The sequence below is a fragment of the Ailuropoda melanoleuca genome, chromosome 12 (genome assembly GCF_002007445.2).
Source record: "Ailuropoda melanoleuca isolate Jingjing chromosome 12, ASM200744v2, whole genome shotgun sequence".
NCBI lineage: Eukaryota > Metazoa > Chordata > Mammalia > Carnivora > Ursidae > Ailuropoda > Ailuropoda melanoleuca.
In genome coordinates this window covers 62,792,318-62,811,439 of record NC_048229.1, presented here as the reverse complement: position 1 = coordinate 62,811,439, position 19,122 = coordinate 62,792,318, and the positions used below count along the sequence as shown (strand labels likewise).

The 19,122-nt window shown below is 52.2% G+C and overlaps 2 protein-coding genes across 2 annotated transcripts in view; one reads left to right on the top strand and one right to left on the bottom strand.

Annotated features, from left to right (window-relative positions):
- CMTM4 (CKLF like MARVEL transmembrane domain containing 4) overlaps positions 1-11,868 on the top strand; it is a 65,195-nt gene extending 53,327 nt beyond the window's left edge. The window contains exons 3-4 of the mRNA XM_034672436.1: positions 1,684-1,782; positions 3,102-11,868. Coding sequence (XP_034528327.1) covers positions 1,684-1,782; positions 3,102-3,266 — 264 coding nt within the window. The 3' untranslated portion in view covers positions 3,267-11,868. The remainder of the gene's footprint in view (positions 1-1,683; positions 1,783-3,101) is intronic.
- CMTM3 (CKLF like MARVEL transmembrane domain containing 3) overlaps positions 11,703-19,122 on the bottom strand; it is an 18,249-nt gene continuing 10,829 nt past the window's right edge. The window contains exons 3-7 of the mRNA XM_034639032.1: positions 18,943-19,120; positions 15,935-16,090; positions 14,824-14,919; positions 14,309-14,429; positions 11,703-12,820 (exon numbers count right to left, since the gene is read on the bottom strand). Of these exons, the coding sequence (XP_034494923.1) occupies positions 12,792-12,820; positions 14,309-14,429; positions 14,824-14,919; positions 15,935-16,090; positions 18,943-19,120 (580 nt within the window). The 3' untranslated portion in view covers positions 11,703-12,791. The remainder of the gene's footprint in view (positions 12,821-14,308; positions 14,430-14,823; positions 14,920-15,934; positions 16,091-18,942; positions 19,121-19,122) is intronic.

Below are 19,122 nucleotides of genomic sequence, written 5' to 3'. Positions count from 1 at the left end.
TATTTAAGATGAATTTCCAAATGTGGAAATCACGTAGACAAACAACATGAATCTCTTTAAAACTTTCGATGCAGGGACACCTGGGTGGCCAGTCAGTTGGGCATCTGCCTTCATCTCAGGTCGTGATCCCAGGGTGCTGGGATCAAGCCCTGCATCGGGCTCCTTGCTCAGTGGGGAGCCTGCTTCTCCCTCTGCCTGCAGCTTCCCCTGCTTATGCTCTCTCTCCCTGCTTTTCTCTCTCTTGACAAATAAGTAAGTAAAATCTTAAAAAAAAAAAAAACAAACCTTTGATGCATATAGGCCTTTGTCCACATTTATATTTTTTACATAGTCACCCCTAATGTACATACAGTTTTGTTTGATGTCTGGCCTCAGTATTGTATCATAAAACGTTCCCTCCACTTCTGAATAGTCTTTGATTCAGAAAGTACATTTTATATTCTTCTTTCTCCCTACAGCACCGTACCCAGAACTGAGCATTTTAACTAAACACTTCCTGGTTTGAATTTGTGAAAAATTTGCCCTTGCTGCACATTGGCCACAGCTAAAAACTGTCCTGCGGGCAGACGTTTCTGGACAGAGTTTTGTAGTTGGTGCTCGCAGCTCCCCCGTGAGCCCCTGCAGAAGCCCGCCCCAGGGGTTCCTGCTGCATAGGCTCGGTACCTTTGTGATGAAATGATGAGAACGTTGCTTTTTTTGCATCTTTAGAAAGCGGAGATGGCCCTTGAGGACCCCCACCGGGTGTTGATACACAGTCAGCCTGTGCTTAAACAGTCTAGCGTGTTCTCTGGGTTCTGTTTCCCTGTAGAGATTGTAGAGGGATTCTGGTAGGACCCAGGCTGTCAGAGGCCCGTTGTCACACTAGAAATAACAGAAGCATCAGTAAATATACAGGGAATGCTAACCGTGAGCCAGGCGCAGGGCTCGGCTCTTCACGTGCGTGGCTCCCCAACCCCTAGAAGAACTCCGTGAGGCGGGGTACCATTCCCACGTGAGACACAAGTGAAGTGGCTTGTCCCAAGTCATGGTTAGGACCCAGTCAGGCCGTGGGATTTAATCACTGTGCTCTGTTCCTCTCAACAACTAAGACGGGAGTTAAATCTTTGAAGCAGGGGATATATTACCTCATTTGCTTCTCAGAAAGTTTAGGAGAAGATCCTCTAGGTTTTAGCCACACAGAGCCTTGAAAGACCACGCGTAAGAGCATGAGGTCTGGCTAAGTGTGTTGTCCAGGTCTGAAAACAGTGCGCTTGTAATGTCACACATGAATGAGGGGATGTTGGAGGGGATTTCACCCGTTTCTGTACATTCTGGAGTCCTGGGGAGTGTTGTCCATGCCAAGGTGATTTGAACGTATTTTTAAAAGATGACAATAGAATTCTAGGTGGTAATTAACGTGCATGTCCTTGATGAGCCAGCCAGTTTGGGTTTCTGTAGTAATTCATTAAGAAATGACAGCATGGTTGGCTAAAATGTGAGTTTTGCTGTGGTGATATATCAGGTGATAGACATCGTACGCCAGTACCACCTCTGCCTTCCTTCGTGGGTCCAGTACCCCTGGGACATCAAGACAAAAACCATCAGAGAGGCTGGGTATTGTGCTCCTTATTTCAAAATCCTTCCATTGCTTTTAGGGCAAAGGATGAAATAATTCTTTCCAAGTGACTTTATCTTTTTCTTTAGGATTTGGTCAACACTGGACTCAGCACTTTCTTTTTCTTTATTGCTTCGATTGTACTGGCTGCTTTAAACCACAAAACCGGAGCAGAAATTGCTGCCGTGGTAAGTGAACTCAGTTGGTTGAAACATAGGCTGATCTGTAACCCTGTGACTCGCTCTCCTCTGTCCCCTAGCATGTGTCCTGCTCATTCTTCTTTAGCTTTTTCTTTGCTAATGATGTTGTTGCTGAGCCAGTGGGGGTCCTGGTTCCTTCAGTGCTGTCTTTCTCAGAGTGTGGTCCCTGGAATAGCAGCCTCCGCATCACCAAGGAACTTTTTAGAAATGCCATTCCCAGGCTCCCCCAGAGCTGCTGAATCAGAAATGCCCCCTGCTTTTTAAAGATTTATTTATCTAGTTGAGAGAGAGAGAGCACAGTGGGGAGGGTCAGAGGGAGAGGGAGAGAGAGTCTCAAGCCAACTTCACTGAGGCGGGGCTTGATCCCACGACCCTGAGATCATGACCTGAGCTGAAAACAGTCAGACGCTCAACCGACTGTGCTACCCAGGAGCCCCTGAATCAGAAATATGTTTTAACAAGCCCTCCAGGTGATTCAGGTGCACACTCAAATTTGAGAATCACCCTTTTAGTCTGTTCCCAACAGAGCCCTGGATGTCTGTTAGTGATGTTGCTTTTGAGGGCCTTACCTGTCAGTGTCGGGGTCTTAATGAAGGAGAGGGCAGTCTCGACACCATTTAGCAGTCAGATGACTTTTTTTGCTCCTCAAGGTAGAATGCCATTGGGGGTAGGGTGGGAACCAGATCATCTAAGACTTTGGTTCTCTGTGCTTTGCATTTCTGTATTGTTCTGTATTTATAATGACTATGTAGCCCTTTTGCAGTGGTGAAGGGCAGTTTAAAAGGTTTGTAAAAAACACTAAACCGGCTGTTCTCCCAGGTACCACTCAGTAGATTGACCAGTCATTAGCAAATCATTAAAATGCTGCTGCTGCTTACCCAGAGCTGCCCGCCTGGAGCCGCCCAAGGGGGAGGCAGCCAGCGGCAGGCGGAGGCTTGGGGCTGTGATGTGGAATGTCAGGCAGTGCGAGACCCTCATTTTCTGTCTATTTGGTATTTTGGCTACATTGTACTTTCTTACCTGAGACCAGTGGCCATGAAAAAGAGGCACTTCTGTGGGTGTGTGTGTGTGTTTCTTAATAGATCCAAAATACTTCAGGAAAAACCTTAGGCTGTCTACAGGTAGGCGGGACTTTGTGTTGGTCATGTTTAACCGCACACTTGTCCCTAGTCTGACAGCCAGAGATCAGTGGGTCTGGGCATGGTGGGTAAAGCTCGGGTCAACGTGAGCTGCTGGGGACAGGTCCTGCCCAGACACCCTGTCGGCGGCTGATGTGTCCGAGGACTAACAGTGCCTGTGTTTTGTAGATATTTGGCTTCTTGGCAACTGCGGTGTATGCGGTGAACACATTCCTGGCAGTGCAGAAGTGGAGAGTCAGTGTCCGCCAGCAGAGTGCCAGTGACTACATCCGAGCCCGCACAGAGTCCAGAGATGTGGACGGTCGCCCCGAGATCCAGCGCCTGGACACATGAGCCCACTTGCCACAGCCCTCCTCCTTCCCATCCTCATGCCCATCCTTTCCACCAACTTTTCTTTCCCTCGTCATGTCAGATTTTCCTGTGATTAAGTTGAATTTCGTCCTCTTCGGTAAAAGTTCATTCTGGGAAAGGGTTTTCCGAGTGGCCCTGTTGGCGGGTCTGTGAGGCAGGGAGGCCTGGTAGCCAGCTTGTTGAGACAGAGGCCGGCGGGAGGGGCCCGCAGCTTCTGCAGCACCTGGTGGCCATGGGAGCTGCCGGCTTCACTGGCTGCCACGGCTCCTCCAGGTCTTCACTGTCCCCAAGCACAGGCTTCACATCAGACTCTGAGCCCCCCGTCATACGTTTTTGTGACAAGTCAAGACTTTGGATTAATGGGAGCTGCTAGGAGGGGTAAAAAATCAAGGAATGAAGGTGCAGGGTTCAAGAGTTAGCAGCAGTCGCTGGGCAGGCCCCTCGCGGGCCCCAGGGCAGCGTGTAGTCCTGCCGTCTGGACCTTCCCCTGCTCCTCGTCTTCCATCCCTGGGCCACCGAGACAGCCAGCTCAGGCCCGGAGCGCCTCGGGAGATGCTGAGGGGTTGGCCACGGGTGTGCTGCTGGAGCTGTTTACCGGGTCTGGACTCTGTGGGGATGGGAAGAGCTGCTGTCCTCTTGGCACAGCGCGGCAGGCCTGCTGCCGTGTGGGAAGGTCGCCCTTCGTTTCCTGCCCTGCTGAGAAATCACTCGATGGCTCCTGCAGTGTGTCACCTCCCCAAATCCACGTCCTCCTCCAGGAATACGGGACCAGCTTGTTTTCCAGTTTCCTACCCACCCTTACTCCTTGGAGGCTGAGTTGCGGACTTCCTGCAATTTGACCTTCTCAGGTGAAAGTCACACACACAAAATATAATCCATTCCAATAAGCCAGAATGCTTGCCCCTTTGCTGGCTTCATGGGCCACAGGTGGGGACACACCTCTGTTGCAGGGACCTGTGCTACTTCATGAATGACTGAGGGCAGCTGTAAAGTGATTCTGAGTAGGTTTGTCTAGGGTTTGAAAATACTTGAATTTCCACCACGACATGTGCTTTCACTGATGTTTCGGGAGGCGCAGGTGTAGCTTTTGTGCCTCAGGCTCCTAACCATGAACACTGATCTGGGAAGTTGTTGGGGAAAATTCCAGTTCTGTCGGGTTTCGAATGGATTCTTGAGAAAGTGAAGGTTATGTGGTGAACGTGTTCAGTGAGCCCCTCTGATGCTGTAGTGTTTTTTTGTTCTTTGTATTTTTCCTGTTGGAGACGAATTGTATCTTTCACGGAAAAATTGTTTTACCTTGTTGGGTTTTCCCCCTCTGAGCTGTTGTTAATGTTTACAAACCTCCTTCTCGCTCTACTCTTCTGCGTGCAGCTGTCCCCCTGGGAGGAGACCCGTCCTGCTGAGGGGACAAGTGTGCAGCCCGGGGACAGCCCCCGGGACCTCAGCTAGCAGTGACCGATGGCAGCCGTGGCTGGCCGCCGTGTAATGGGAGGTGTGAACGCGAGCGTGTCGGGCGGTGGGGAGCACCGTGTGCGTGAGAAAGCCTCCAGCCCTGTGCGTGTGGTGTCGCCTGCTTTGTGGAAGAGAGCATCTGATTTCCCAGCGCAGGTCCCACTGCTAGGCCGGCGATTCCATGTCTGAAGGGTCGGGGCGATGGGTTAGCCCCCTGGACCAACCATCGGTACGATCCGAATTCTGCTGTGGTTCCTGTCCAGGGCAGCAGCCCGGGTCACACGTGGGAGCTCCTTGTCTGAGTCTGGGGTGGCGGTCTACCCGTGCTGACCCCCTGCTCCCACGCGGGTCCCATCGAGCCCCCTGCCCGTGTGTGTTGTGAGGCAGTACAAATCATGGGTCACAGACTTTGAACTTGGTAGATGTAGTGACTTGGGAGGAGATTATGACATCTGGATTTTATCTCTTCATTTTGTGTATTTATTTTGCATTTGTTGAGTGTGTCTGCATCGTCAAAAATGGGCTTATCTCCCTCTGAGAGTTCCAGTTAGACACAGGGTCACAGAGACTCAGCCTTGCATTCAGCGGGGCCCGCTTGGAAGGACCACCCTGAACCTTATCAGAAATCTGCTGGGAATCATGTTACTTGGCCTCAATAAAAAGCCGCCTTTGAAGTGAGATCGGAAAAAAAGAATACCACTCAGGCAGGATCGTTGCCCAAGTTTTCCCAAGTCACTGCAATAAAACCAGTTTATCATCTGGTGAAAAAGGGCCTATTGGTCTCCTGAGGATGTGTTGAAAGCTGCAAGAAATGGTTCTGAAGCCCATCGAAACTGTAAATGCTTACAGGTGATAAAAAGTGATGGCACCTTGTGCCACAGAGGGACCTGGAGTCAGTTTGTGTCGTATTGTTAGAATCTTTGGAATTATTTATGTCCCTGTAACTATTTAATATCCTTTGTGCCGTGAGGCTCCCCCGTGGTTTTTGTAAATATATTTCTTTGTATTTAATTAGCTCCCAGTACAACCAGCAGCAGCCAGCCCCGCTCTCTAGTTCTCTAACCCGTGTGACACGGGGACACAGACCATCGCGCACGGCGGTGTGGCGGTGAGCGCTCATGGAGGGAATTTGGCTGTCTAGGGCGAGTGTGATGACGCTTGCATTTTCCTTGTGTTGCCTCTGTGTACAAATAAGACAATCTAGATTTAGGGGGCACTTAACAGGACTTTTTTTTTTTTTGGAAATTGAAGGAAGCCTTTTTGTGCATTTAATAGTTCCAGTGTGGACCACATCCATTTGGTTTGGGACATTTTAAGGCTGAGGCCATCTTGGTGTTTCTCAGTTTTCTGGTAGGATGATGCTTTCAGAGTGGGTGCCAAACTTGATGGGAACTGCAGTTGCTGTGTAAATTGGACTTTGTTCCTGGAGACGAGACGGTATGGTTGAAATCCGCAAGCATTTGGTGGGACCTCTGGTGGTTTTAGATGGATGCAAACACTGACGTCTTCAGAGAAAGTTGATCTTGGCACTGATTTGGTTGATGTGGTATTTTTTCCCTCTGATTCTCCTGTATCCTCCTCTCTCACTGCTGAAGGCATGGAGGGAGAGGTCTTTCCCTTGCAAACAGACGGATGACAGTCACGGAGGCCTAAAGATACTTTTTGGCCTCACAGACAGCCAGGGAAGGACGAAGGCAGTCACAGATTAAAATCTCACAGAAGTGTGATTTAAAGTATTTTATTTTAGATTTTTTTTTTTTTTTTTTTTTACTTTGGTGCAGCAGCACTTGTCCAAGAGAGATTACGTTTGCCTAGCAAAAGGCAGGGATAGAGTAGCCTGTCCAGTCCCAATGCCTTGTCTTCCTCGGCAAGCCGAGCTGAAGTGTCCAGTGTGGGCAGAGGCCAGCCTAGCCACACCCAAGCCAGTGGGGACCCAGCCCGGCTCTGCAGGCTTGGCTCTGGGAGGCAGTCTGCACCCCCAGCCCTCAGGGCACTGTGACAGTCCCCTGGCAGGGAGGCTGTTGCCTGTGGGTAGGCGTGAAGTAGGTCTGATGTGTTGGATGCTTCTGGTGAGAGCTTCTGACTCTGTTGAAAACATGTCTACTCTTAAAATTTGCAGTTTCATCTGCCTTTCTGTGATGCTTTCTTAGTGATTCAGGCTTCAGTTAAGCCACAGGCAGTCTCTTGGGGAGAGGAGGCACTAACTCTTTGCACACGTCTGTGAATTCTTGCTTGCAACGAGTAAGTCTGGAATAATGCCTCCGTGTGTCATGGCCTATGTGTGGGCCCAGCTCACCTTCTCATGGAGACACTCTTGTGCTGTTTGGGAAGAAATTCCTCACCCCTCCATGTGTTTAAGAGGTGGACCCCGTTCTAATCTCTGGCTGTGCAGGATTTTCTGTGAGTTCTCAGAACTGGCCCTAACAAACGAATAGCATGTGGAGGCAATGTGTGGCCAGTTTAGTGATTCTGGAAGGCAGTAATGATTTATGTAGTCCCCATTGTGCCTCCGTGTTGAAAACCAAGCAACCATGAAGTCATCTTGCCACTTGTCATTTTCTCCATATCTTGTTTATAAGAAAATAATGACATTAACCAGGTAGCAAAAGGCAAAAAAAGAAAAAAAAAAATCCCTTTCCTGGCTGAAGGCTACTGCCAATTGATTCTAGCAAAAATAAAAAGTTGCTTCTTGCCCCAGAGACTGCCATGAGCTTGTGAGGTCCCCAAACGCTTTTTTAGTTCCTAGTGAACTTTGCAGAACCTAGGGGTTCTGTCTTCGAGTCTTTCTTTCACCACCCACTCTGAGGATCAGCCAGGCGACAGGCTGGAGAGGTGGGATGGCAGGGGCAGGGCTGGGAGGTCAGAGGAGGGAGTGGCTCAGCACACCCAGACTGTGTCTCTGGGGGACCCTTCACCACATCACACATGGTGACCGACCCAGGCCATTTTGAAAAAATGTACTTGGTGAACTACCTTCCTATCCTTTTGCTTTGGAAAAAATGAGGTCTTGTGTTCAGAATCAGCCTGAGAGCAAAAGCTGAATGTCGGGACAGTCTGTCTTGGTGCTCTGGATGGGCTCTCGGTGTCTCCTTGAGTCTGGACAGGGTGACTCAGATTCTGGTTTGGGTCCCTAGAGAGGATACAGGTCTAACGCTGCCTGTCTTGAGCTTTGTAAACCTTCCTGGCTTTTTATAAAACTTGTGTTTCCTCTCAGCAGATATTATTGAGATCATAAGAACTGTCTGGTTGAAAAGGTGATTTGAAATATTTGACCCTGTACATTGCTTTTATTTGAAACCATCTCTGACAGAAAACACCCCCTCAATATCTGTTAGATCTGGAATTTTCTTCTGAAAATGAATTTTTCTGGTGGACTTTTCCTTACACCAGTAAATGGCATTTATACACTCTACGCTTGAAACAGAGGAATGGGTCCTGATGTGTTTTCCCTTCTTTGGTCTAGATTACATTTTTATTCCATTTGGATGTCATTTCTCAACCTTGGGGATTTTTCCCCCCTTTTATAGTTTTTCTTATTCCATAAACAGTAAAGAAAAAAGTTACCTATAAGCCCACTGATCGTGAATCAATGGCAACTTGCCTAGAGTAAAATTTAGATTATGGGCCCTTTAATAGTGCATCTTTTTCATAGGGTTAGTTTGTTGTCTACATTTTTTTTTTTTAAGATTTTATTTTTATTTATTCGACAGAGAGAGAGACAGCCAGCAAGAGAGGGAAAACAAGCAGGGGGAGTGGGAGAGGAAGAAGCAGGCTCATAGCAGAAGAGCCTGATGTGGGGCTCGATCCCATAACGTTGGGATCACGCCCTGAGCTGAAGGCAGAGGCTTAACCGCTGTGCCACCCAGGCGCCCCTGTTGTCTACATTTTTATGCCAAGACTTTAATTCAGGTGACTGACTTATTAGACACCTGGGAGTGGCATGTTTTCTTTGGGATGTATTGTACAGAAAGGCCGAAGAGCCTTCATTAAGGGGTTAATAGCCTGGACTGTAGTGAGCTATCCGAACTTTCATGGTTCTAATGGAACTTGTCTCAAATGACCTTAATCAGCTTTGTTGATGGGATTAGGGCGAGGCCCAGAGCTTCTTTTCCTAATTGTGCCTCAGAGGAAAGAAGGTGTGACACAGCTGATTCAGGGCATGGTTTGTGTGCGACTCGGTGGTAGTCTGAACCTGTCAAATCTAAGCCGTCTTCGGAGGACACTGCTAAACCCCAGTAGGAAGCACCCCATTTTACCAGGAAATGAGGACAGTGTGGGGGGCCTGGTACCCATGCCAGGTGGGGCAGGTCTAACTGATGGCCGCCTCCCTCTGTGGGCCATTTTGCTTTCCTGCCTTTTCCAGAATCAGTTTTTCCAAGTTTTGAGACTCTGTTTGCCTCTCTGCAGAAGCGAGGAAGGCAAATCATCAGGGCTTGAAGGGAGAACTGGCTGATCCAAGGGCTGGGGGAGGACCTGCTCCCCCAGGGGGAGGATGAGGGTAGGAGGCTTGGATGGACCGCCAAGCCAGCCCAGACCCACACAGGGGCTGTCTGCTTCCAGTGCTTTTACTCTGTAACCCATTTAAAAAATGAGTTTTCCAATCCTGCCTCATGATGAAACTGATGTAGTGGATAAAACCAGTGCTTTTAATAACTTGATTTTGATGGGGTTCCCTCAGAGAGAATGTAGGGATCGAAACTATTTGTATATGTTGAAATTTGTAGGGGTTCAGGAACCCGTGGCAAAAACACTTAACTATTTATTACAGGTATGACTGTATGTTTTATTTTTCCCCCCAAAGTAGGTAATTCTGTCTTTGTATATTTTAAGACAAATAATAATCGCTTCACCTTCGGTGCCTTCCGTGTGTCAGTCACATAAACACTTGTCAATCATGGAATTGAAAAGATGTACATTTAGTTAAACCAGATGACACTATTTTTGTAGCATGATTTTAGATTGTGTCCTTTTAATATTGCTTTTAGCAATGATGGTTTTGAGGTTTGGCCATTATCCCTTTAAACTTTGTTATGTATTTTAAAAAAGAAAAAAAAAAACCCACCTTGGCTATTCCTGTCTTCTCTCTGCTGCTTTCTCCCCAACGACTTGTTTCTGCTTATTTCAACAGTCTGAGAGTAAGAGTATATTTCTGTGAAATAATTATTAATCAGTATAACTGCGATTGGCATTTTAAAACCACTTGTTCGGTTGGAGAGAGCCACTGCTCACCTCAGACCGAAAGAGGAAAGTGGTTTCATAGAAGAATAGATACCTGCGGCGCTCTGACTTTCTTTCCCCTTTGGGTCTGAACGACGAAGAGCCCCGTTGTTGCAGGCTGGTGAGGCCGAGCGCCTTCTCCGGCCTGGTGTCTCCCAGGACCAGCGTAGGCCACCCCTCCCGCTCTGCTGCCGGCTTCCCTCTGCCCTTGGGAGACGTGCTGCCCGGGCGGCCTCGGCCGGCTGGCCTCCTCCTCGGACCCTCATGTTGGTTTATGGATGCGCGGGGTGGGCTGGCTGGCCCTTTCTGGTTTTCTGCCTGGACACATTATAGATGCCCTGCTGTGAGGAGCTTGATGAAATCGAGACTCGGCTAACACCCTAGCTGCTCCTTGGGCTTTCCCACCCCTGTGGGACGTGAGTTCTGTCTGGTCAAGAAGAATCTCGAGTAAACTAGCTGAGCCGTTGCAACATGAAGGAATGGATTTATTGAAACATAAGATTGTACCTTCTTTTTTGTCCTTTTGAAGGGTCAGAATATGTAATTATTTTAACAAAGGAAGTCAAGTCAGATGGCTAATAACTCCAATATGATTATTCATTGGTACTTGGCCCAGTGGCACTTTGGGGGGCAATGTTAATTTAATAACTATTACATTTTACTTCTTAAAAGTCTATTTCCTTTACTAGCTTGGACACAGCTGTGGGGCATTCTGAGGTGATGCCCATTGGGCACACATTGGTTTATGCTGTTGGTGGGTCTCCTGGCTTCTCAAACCCTGGCTCGTGGGTTTGACTCTATTCACTTGGAGTGGTTTTGGGGCCCCAAAGCCTTTGCTCCTGGTTGTTTGTCCCTGACAGCAGACAGAGCCTCACATTGCCCTCAATTTTGCCCCTTTATTTCTTTTGAAGGACCTGTTTTTCATGGTACTTGTCCTGATTGTTTTCATAGTGTTCAAATCTGTATTTTTGTATGTAGAGGGAAATAATTTTCTCAACACTAATCGCTAATAAATATTGTATTAAATTGTCATGAAGGAGTTCTTGTCTAATAAATGGACACGTAAAAGTGGCATCATCTCTTTCCTCACTCAGACTTCCCTTCTATCCCTTCAAAGGCTGTGGACCCAGTTCCCGGGACAGGCCTGGGAGGTGGGGGCTGAGCACAGTCCGCGTCCATGCGCGTGGCCATGGGATGGGTGTCGACAGGCAGCTTGGCTGGCTTAGCGGGGCAGGCAAGGTGGAGCAGAAACTCCCACCGTGTATCCCTCTCGGTATCTGCTCATCAGCTTTCAGACAGGTTTTCGAATGCGTGTAAAAGTTGGAGAATGCCTGGGCCAAATGCCAACCCAGCTTCCTCCCAGGCTTCAACTCCAAGGTCCCTTGTGCAACCAGTTTGCAAACCAGGAGGAGTGCCCCAGGTTCTGGCTACCTCAGGGGTGCTGTGGGTTGTTACCGTGACACATAAGTGAGACATAAGCTCCCTCAAAGGAGCTCTGGTGACCTGGGCAAATTCCTGAACCTTCTGATGGTTTCCTGGACTTGGTGACCCAAGATTGTGTGAGGAGTGAGGGAGAGCACATGCATCAGATGCTTAGGGGTGCGTGGCATGCAGCCGGTGTGGATGTGTCTGCTGAAACACTGAGCTGTCAGGACTCACCATCGTTAGGACCCGTCTGTGTTGAACAGGACGCTGGACTGTACTACTCTGGGAAGTGTGAGGTGTTTTCAAACACATACACTCCAAGCACATAGTCAGTCTGGTTTAATCCATTATGGCTTTTTTCACATGCAAGAGAAGAACAAAGGTTACAAATGCCCAAGACATGGGTCCAGATCTGGCTCATTCATAAGACCTCTTGGGACAGAGGAAATGCCATTTAAAAAGCTACTTTTGTGTAAAAAAAAAAAAAAAATTACATAAAGTTATAAAATCCCATTGAACATAGACACACAGCACATGTGCTTAGGTGAACACAGAAGGCACATCTCACCTCTCGAGAGGCAGTCAGGAGACCTGCTCTGGTGTGAGAAACATATCATCCTGAGTGAGTGCCCGAGAGCCCCTTGCCGGCCGGTGGGCCCCCGGGAAAGGGTTCGGCTGAGCCTGCCCAGCCCCCCAGAATGCTGTCAGTTATTTTGTGGTTAGGTACCCTTGATCTTTTGGATCTGGTAAGCTAATCTCCAACTGTCATGTCACCTGGCGACGACGTGGCTCCCCAGGGTGGGAGGCCCCATTATGGGCACCGTGACCTGCTTGCTCCTAGATGAGAGCAAAGGTCGGTTTTCTCCCTGCTTCAAAAATGAAGAGGGTATCAGTGCTCCTTGAACAAAAGAATCTTGAAAGGATCATTCTCGACAAAGTGCCTGGCATGAGTGGGACACCAAATGCAGACAAAAATCCCTGGGGCCTAGCAGGTTGGCCCCGTGGTGGCTTCTGTCCTACTTGGTTTATGCTGTTGGTGGGTCTCCAGCCTGAACTGCTTCCTGTGATGGAGGTAACAAGGCTCCGTGAGCTTTGTCCCCTTGTGCTTATTTTTGGCAGAGAGGTTACAAGGCTTAAGGTCTGTGGGGCAGAAATGAGACGTGGCAGAATATTCACGATGCCCCCGTGTGTGCAGTGGTTAGACGGTGCTCAGCCGAGGGGTGCCGTTTTGTATGCCAGGCTTGGGCAAGTCACCTTGGGGCCACGAGGAGGCCAGCTCCGTCAGCAGCTGCCGCTTGAAAAGTCACCGCCTCTCTCCCAGCACACGCGGTGCCCTGACCACGGCGGCAAGCCTGGTCCGAAGGTGCGGCAGTGGGGGCCCGCGTGGCTCGGGTTGCTGGGGCGGGGAGGCCTTCAGTCAGAGTCAGAGTCGGAATTCTCTTCTGAAAGTCAAACAGATGGGATGCTTGGTGGGAGTTTCCAGGCCAGCGGTGCCTGGAAGCTGTTTCTGGGGAGACTGGCTGCGTTTCTAGCTGTTGGCTGGAGCCCCGGGCTCAGGCTGCTCCTGTGCTGACTGCGCTGTTGGTGGTGTCAGCTTGGTGTGAGGGCTGGCCCGGGGTCTGGGACCCTGCAGGGGCAGCTGCTGTCACCTCTGGGGCGTGGTCACATGGAGCGGGGAGCTTGGGCTCCCTAGGCCCTTCTCACCTGGGGATGTTAGTGTGATATATCTGCACCCCAAACCCCAACTCTACCGTGCAATTCAGCAAGGCAGGTTGAGGATGGCTATTTTCTGGCACAAGAAAGTAAAATATACTAGAAAATCAGGAAGCTTCTTTTTAGGCACCTTATAGTATCAATCCCTCTTGCCCCCAATCCTAATTTTATATGGTGATTGGACACATTTTATGACGTTAAGGGCCTCTCTAAGGTTTGACTGAAGGGTTCCTAGAAGTCCAATACTGGAGTACTCTGTAGAGCCTTCTGGAACCCCCCACTCCACAGAGGAAAAGCACCCAAGTAACTAACCCTCCTGCCTCAGCCCCAGTGCCAATTGCTATTTTGGGGGAGGGACACCCCTTTCCTGGCCAACCTCTGTCTCTTAGAACCCCAGTCCATCCTCACACTTGCCAGGTCATGGATGAGCTCCAAGAGCCTCTGTAAACCCTGACTTCCCTAGCCCTGTGGCGAGGGCTAGACTGGTATGATTTTGTGGGTTTGCTGTATTCATTCTAACACATGAGCTAGGAATCATTTTACAGCAAAAAACCATCATACATATATCTCCAAGTCCCAAGGCCCATAATACTCAAACATGTCTCTACTGCCACTTCCTGCTTGTTCACTGGGGTGGTGGTCTAGAAGCACTCATGGCAGGCAACTGGTGGCAGGTCACAAAGGTCTAAGGAAAATGTCTAGAGACCTTGAATGTAGGAGTGGCTGAAGTGCAGAATGAGATGAGACGAGCCTCATATATTTTTAGCAGAAGGATGGCTTCTGCTGGCTTGTAAACCTGAGCTTGTGTGGGTGCCGCAGATAAGGACGAGAGCCTGGTTCTCTGGCCCCTGAGCCACGGGCCGGTGAAACTGAGCAAGGGGGGCTTGGGTTTCAGGGCAGGTGGCTGCTCTGCAGCCCAGGGACTGGCTGCCTGGGGGGCTCATCAGGGAAGGTCTCACCGAGGAGAAGGTGCCAGGCGTGCCCTCACCTTGCCTTTCCTGGAAAGGCAGAGGCCCTGGGGAGCCAGCCTGCTGTATGCAGTGCCCCATGAAGGGACAGAACCAGGCTGTGAACACACATCCTGCCCATATGGGAAGAGAAGATGCTCCTCCAGCCTCAAACTGGCAAGTATCCCTAAGGGAGTGCAGGGTCCCCAGCAACAGTCCTGGGTTGAGAAGCTGGGTTCCCAGGTGAAAACCCCCAGGGTGGCCACCCACCTTCCGCCTTGTTGGCTGTGTTCTCTTCTGCAAAGTCCCCTTGTTTGAGGAATTTGGCGACGCCATTAAAGATCAGGTAGAAATCAATTGCAAACACGATGGTGGCAAAGAAGCCAAAAGCCTGTGGGGTAGGGGACAGGGCGGATGAGACCTCATCAGGAGCTAGGAGTCCCTGGTCCCAGAGCTGGGGGGAAGTGGAGAAGCTGCCACCCCACTCCATCTGCTGGGTTAGGAGCTCAGATTGGCAAACACACCCCTCCCAGTACCGACAAGTAGGAAAATGAGCTGTTATCTTGGTTGGGTAAACAGCCTTCAAAATTTGGGACAGATTAAATCTCCAATAAGAGGACTTTGGAATCGCTGAGATCCCCATGACAGCCCAAGGGGTCTAAGCGGGGACAGACTCTGCTCCAGACGCTGAGTGTCCAAGGGGCATCTGGGGCTCCATCAGGGCACGGGTGAACTTGAGGGGGCATCGCTGGGCAGCCCCTTCCAGGGCTGGGGTGGCTACTCACCCCAGCTGCTTTGGAAGCTCCGTCTGAGTACTTGGCGACAGCTGTGATGGAGATGGCAAAGTAGATGAGAGCGGCTGTGACACAGCGCAGGGAGTCCTGGGGAGAGGTGGGTGTGGTCACTGCCCTGGGCTCCCAGGAGTGGAGCACAGCTGGGAGCCCAGACTGGGGCAGGGGCTCAGAAGGACACCAGGTAGCAGGAATGGGGCTGGAACCCACTGTTCCCAGGGGATGACTGGCCCCGTAGGCTAGACACACACCTAGCACCCGCGGTCCAGCATCCCCAGGGCTTGGGCCCTGTCCTGGCCCCACCTTGCACTCCCTGGTCCTTCTCCCACCCCCATTCCTGCCCCTGCCCAGGTGCCCCTGGAGGCTGCCAGCAGCTGAGGCTGCCCTGTTCCCGCTCCAGCTAGCCGTCCTTGCCCAGTGGACAACAGGATGTGGGCCAGGCTGCAGCTTGCCCTGTGGCTGGGCCCCTATGCGTATCTTCTCGTTCGGTGAGAAAGACATTGGAAACCTGGTCACCTGCTCCCTGCTAGCTCTCCAATGGGGAGACCTGGCCCTGGGCCTCGCAGTGCCACATACTTGTGGCAGATCCATTTATGTATCATGGTTTCTGCTCACCTGTCCCTAAAATGGGGATACAGGGTGCAGCCCATCAGGAAACATATTGGATATGAAGTCAGGAGACCAGGGTCCAATCGCAGCCTTTCTGTCCCTTCTCAAAAAACAAAGTTTGTGGGGAGGGGGCTCTGAGGCTTCCCATGTGACCAAGCAAGTTGCCAGATGGCTGAGGTCTGGGTAAGCCCTTGCAAGTCCTCAGTTAACCTGTCCTGCCCTTGTGGAAATGGCTTGAATTCCTGAGGCTGAGGCTCATTCCTCCAGGCCCAAATGGGAGTACCAGCGCCACCTGGTGGCCAGGAGCCAGGATGCCACCTGGGGTTCCCCGCCTCACCAAGGGACCTCCTGGAGGTAAGGCAGCGGGCTCTGGGTCACATGGCTGCCTAGTGGTGGGGCCTGGCTCCAACCAACTGCAAACAGCCCCTCCGGTGCACGGAAGAAAGGGTGAGGGCCAAAATGCAGCCAGCCCCTTTGTCCTGGGGCCCAGCCTCACCATCATGGGCCAGCACAAGCCCTGCCACTTGTCGTTCAGCTGCATGGCATCGGCAAAGAGGAAGTAGAGGGCCAGCAGGAACTCCAACAGAGGCGCTGTGAGGAAGGCAGATGCAGAGGATGCCACATAGCAGACAAAGGTGATGAACGAGAGACCCTGGAGGTGAGGGGAGGAAAAATCAGAACCTTTGCACATCCCCTGGCCCAGGGCTCTGCAGCCAGGGACGGAGGACACCCCAGCAGGGGAGGCAGCTGCCAGGATTAGAACCCCGTCATGGGGCCCTGGACCATGTGCTACCCCAATGCCTCTGGGCACGGCTCTACACCCTGATCCCGTGCCAGCGCCCTGCCAGGACCCAATCAGGAAGCCCCAGCTTCCCACACGTGTCCAGCCCCCCAGGAGGCTGCCTCGTGCTGCTGCACCCTGTGCCCCCCACCCCAGCAGGCTCTAGGCAGAATCCACCCAACTCAGATGGTGCCCAACAGGGCAAATCAAACCTCAGCCGTGTCAGAGGCAGCTCACGAAACAGGAACAATTTCAAAAAATTACACCCAACTCCCAAGAATGTAAATTTTAGCTGAAAAACTATACAAGTCTTGAACTTTACTTAATGATATGCATGCTGAAGTGTTCAGGGTTGAAATGTACTGATGTGGGCAATTTATTCTGCATCAAAAATGAAATTGGACTGGTGGACAGATGGATAAGATAATGTGATAAAGCAAATCTGACAACAGGTTAACAACCGTACAATCTAGGCGGTGGGTATACGGGTGTTAACAGTGTAACTCTTTGGGTTTTCTACGTTTGCCAAAACATACGAAGAAAAAACCTCCAGGAGGGGGAATGTTGACCCTGACACTTCAGGCCCTGCCGCCTCATCCAGCCAGCCTTCATGCAAAGGGAAGGTGCTGAGGCCCCCGTTAGTTCTGCAGACCATGTGCCCTGCGGGGCAGGGCAGACCAAGATGAGGGGCTCTTCCCCCTGCCAGGGCCTGCGAGGTTTGGGGCATCCTCGCAACCACCTGTGCACAGTGCTGCTCACAGCCCACCTCACAGACCAGAAGACTGAGGTGCAGGCAGGGGAAGTGAGTTGCTCAGTGTCATGCGGCTAATAAAAAGGCACCAGAATTTGAACCCAGGGTTGGCTGACCACACAGCTGTAGTTCTTAAGCGACCCTGCCCTGTGAGTGCTGGCCTTCATCTGTCCTGATTTCTGTCACTATGGCTGGGCGGGGTTTGAGCATGTCCAGGGCTGAGTAGCTTGGAGTGGGGCCAGGAGGGCCCTGTAGGGACACCCAGATGCCCCACTGGAAACTCTGTGGCTGCTTCAGACAAATGAGCTGCAGAGATGCCAGGGAGTCCCTAGGGCACCCAAATCTGCCTTGAACATGGCCAGGAAGTAGCCGAGGTTAACTCGAACAGGAGGGAAATTAAGGCACAGAGGGGCCTCCCAGGGAAGCAAGGCATGGGACCCTGAGCCAGCCCTGTCCATACCTCCTGCTGCACTTCTTCCGCAGAAGGCTCTTCTTGTGTCCCTCCCCTTCCAGTCCATCCCCCCCAAAGCCAGATTCTGGGGACGCCCCTCTCCATTCCTGTTTCCTCATTCCCTGATTCCTGGTAGCTACTTCCTCCCCTTTCCTGTCCCTGTCAGCCTCCCCACTTGCTTGGGCCTGGAGGCAGCCAGAGATGACCAGAGGGAGGGAAGAGTGACCAGAGTGGCTCCCCTTGTGATCAACTCTAACCCGTTCTTCCTCCCTACTTCTTCATCCTCCTAGATCTGGCTTCCTGACATCCAGCTACACCAAGGGCCCCCCATGAGATGGGCTGAGTGGGGTTGGGGTTTGTGCCCCTTGCTGGCCTATAGATTTAAGGCTTCTCTGCAAAAATGGCTCCCATCAATCCCAGGGTAGGACTGGGGTGACCAACCAGAGGTGACTCCCTAGGGTGTGGGCTGAGTCCTGGGCCCTGGTGCCTCACTTGGGAGCTGGGCTGGTGACCTCTGGGCTGACCCCAGGGGCAGAAGTGGCAGGATGGCCTCCTACCATCTGCCCTGGGCAGTAGGAAGGAGAGGTCTGGGGCAGAAGCCTCTTTCCTCTGATCCTCACTCTCACTCTTCTGTCACCTGGCCCTCAAGTGACCCACCTGTCAAATCCCCTAGACGCCCTGGCTTCAGCTTTCTTGTCTGCAAAGTGTAAATAACGACAGGGACTGCCAAACTGCGGGGGATCTAAATAACAAGAGCTGCTCCTTATCTTGCCTCCCCTGCGCCCGACGGCGCCTCCGCCGCCCCTGGCCTCGGCCCCTTCCCCGCACGGAGGCCCAGCACCAAGCCCCCCGCCCCACCCGCGGATGGTGCGGGAGGTTTCGTAGTGTCCCCAAGACAAAGGCCTGATGGGCCGGGGTGGGGGTTGCGGGAAGGAGGAAGGAGTTTGGCGGGGGCGGGGCGGCTGGATCCGAGCGAGGAAGGGGAGGAGGGGGATGAAGTCACCCCGCTGGGCTCCCGCCCCCGCCCCCTGCACCCGGGGGGAGGAGTCTGCGAACACACCCCGCACTGTGCTACCCCGACCTCACCCAATCCCTGGGGTCTCCTTCCCACTTCCCCGCTGTTCCCCGTCTCGGCTGGCCGGAGTCCACCCCGGCCTCCGCCCGGCAGCTCAAGGCCCGGCCGGCCCTCCCTGCGCCCAGGAAAGCGGGCAAAGGCGCGGAGAGCCCACCCTGGCCCCGACCCGGGCGTAGTGAAGCGCCGAGCTGGTTGATTCCTCACGGGGCACAGCAGGGGACGGCGGGAGGGTTGGAGCGGAGTGTCCGCGACGGAGGCCAGAAGATGTGGGCCGCGGGCTGTTCCGAGGGCCCAGAGCGGGTGAAGGCGCCCGGGGTCACACAGCGCGGTGCTGAGCTTTCAAGCGCCCGGCCGTCGCGTCGACGTGCCCCGGCCCCAGGCTTCCCGACCGGCCCCCCACGTTGGATTAGGGAGCCCGGAGGGCCTGGGTTCGGTCCCCTCCTCGCCTCTGCCTCGCGTGCTGAGCTTCGGCGCCACCCGACGCCTGGGGAAGTGCTCCCAGCTCCGCCCGCCTTCCGCGGCTCCCGGGGCTCAGCCGGGTCCGGGCGTCCCGACAGCGCCTTCGCCGCCCCTGGCCCCGGCCCCGGCCCCGGCCCCGGCTCCCCCCGGCTTCGGCCCCGGCCCCG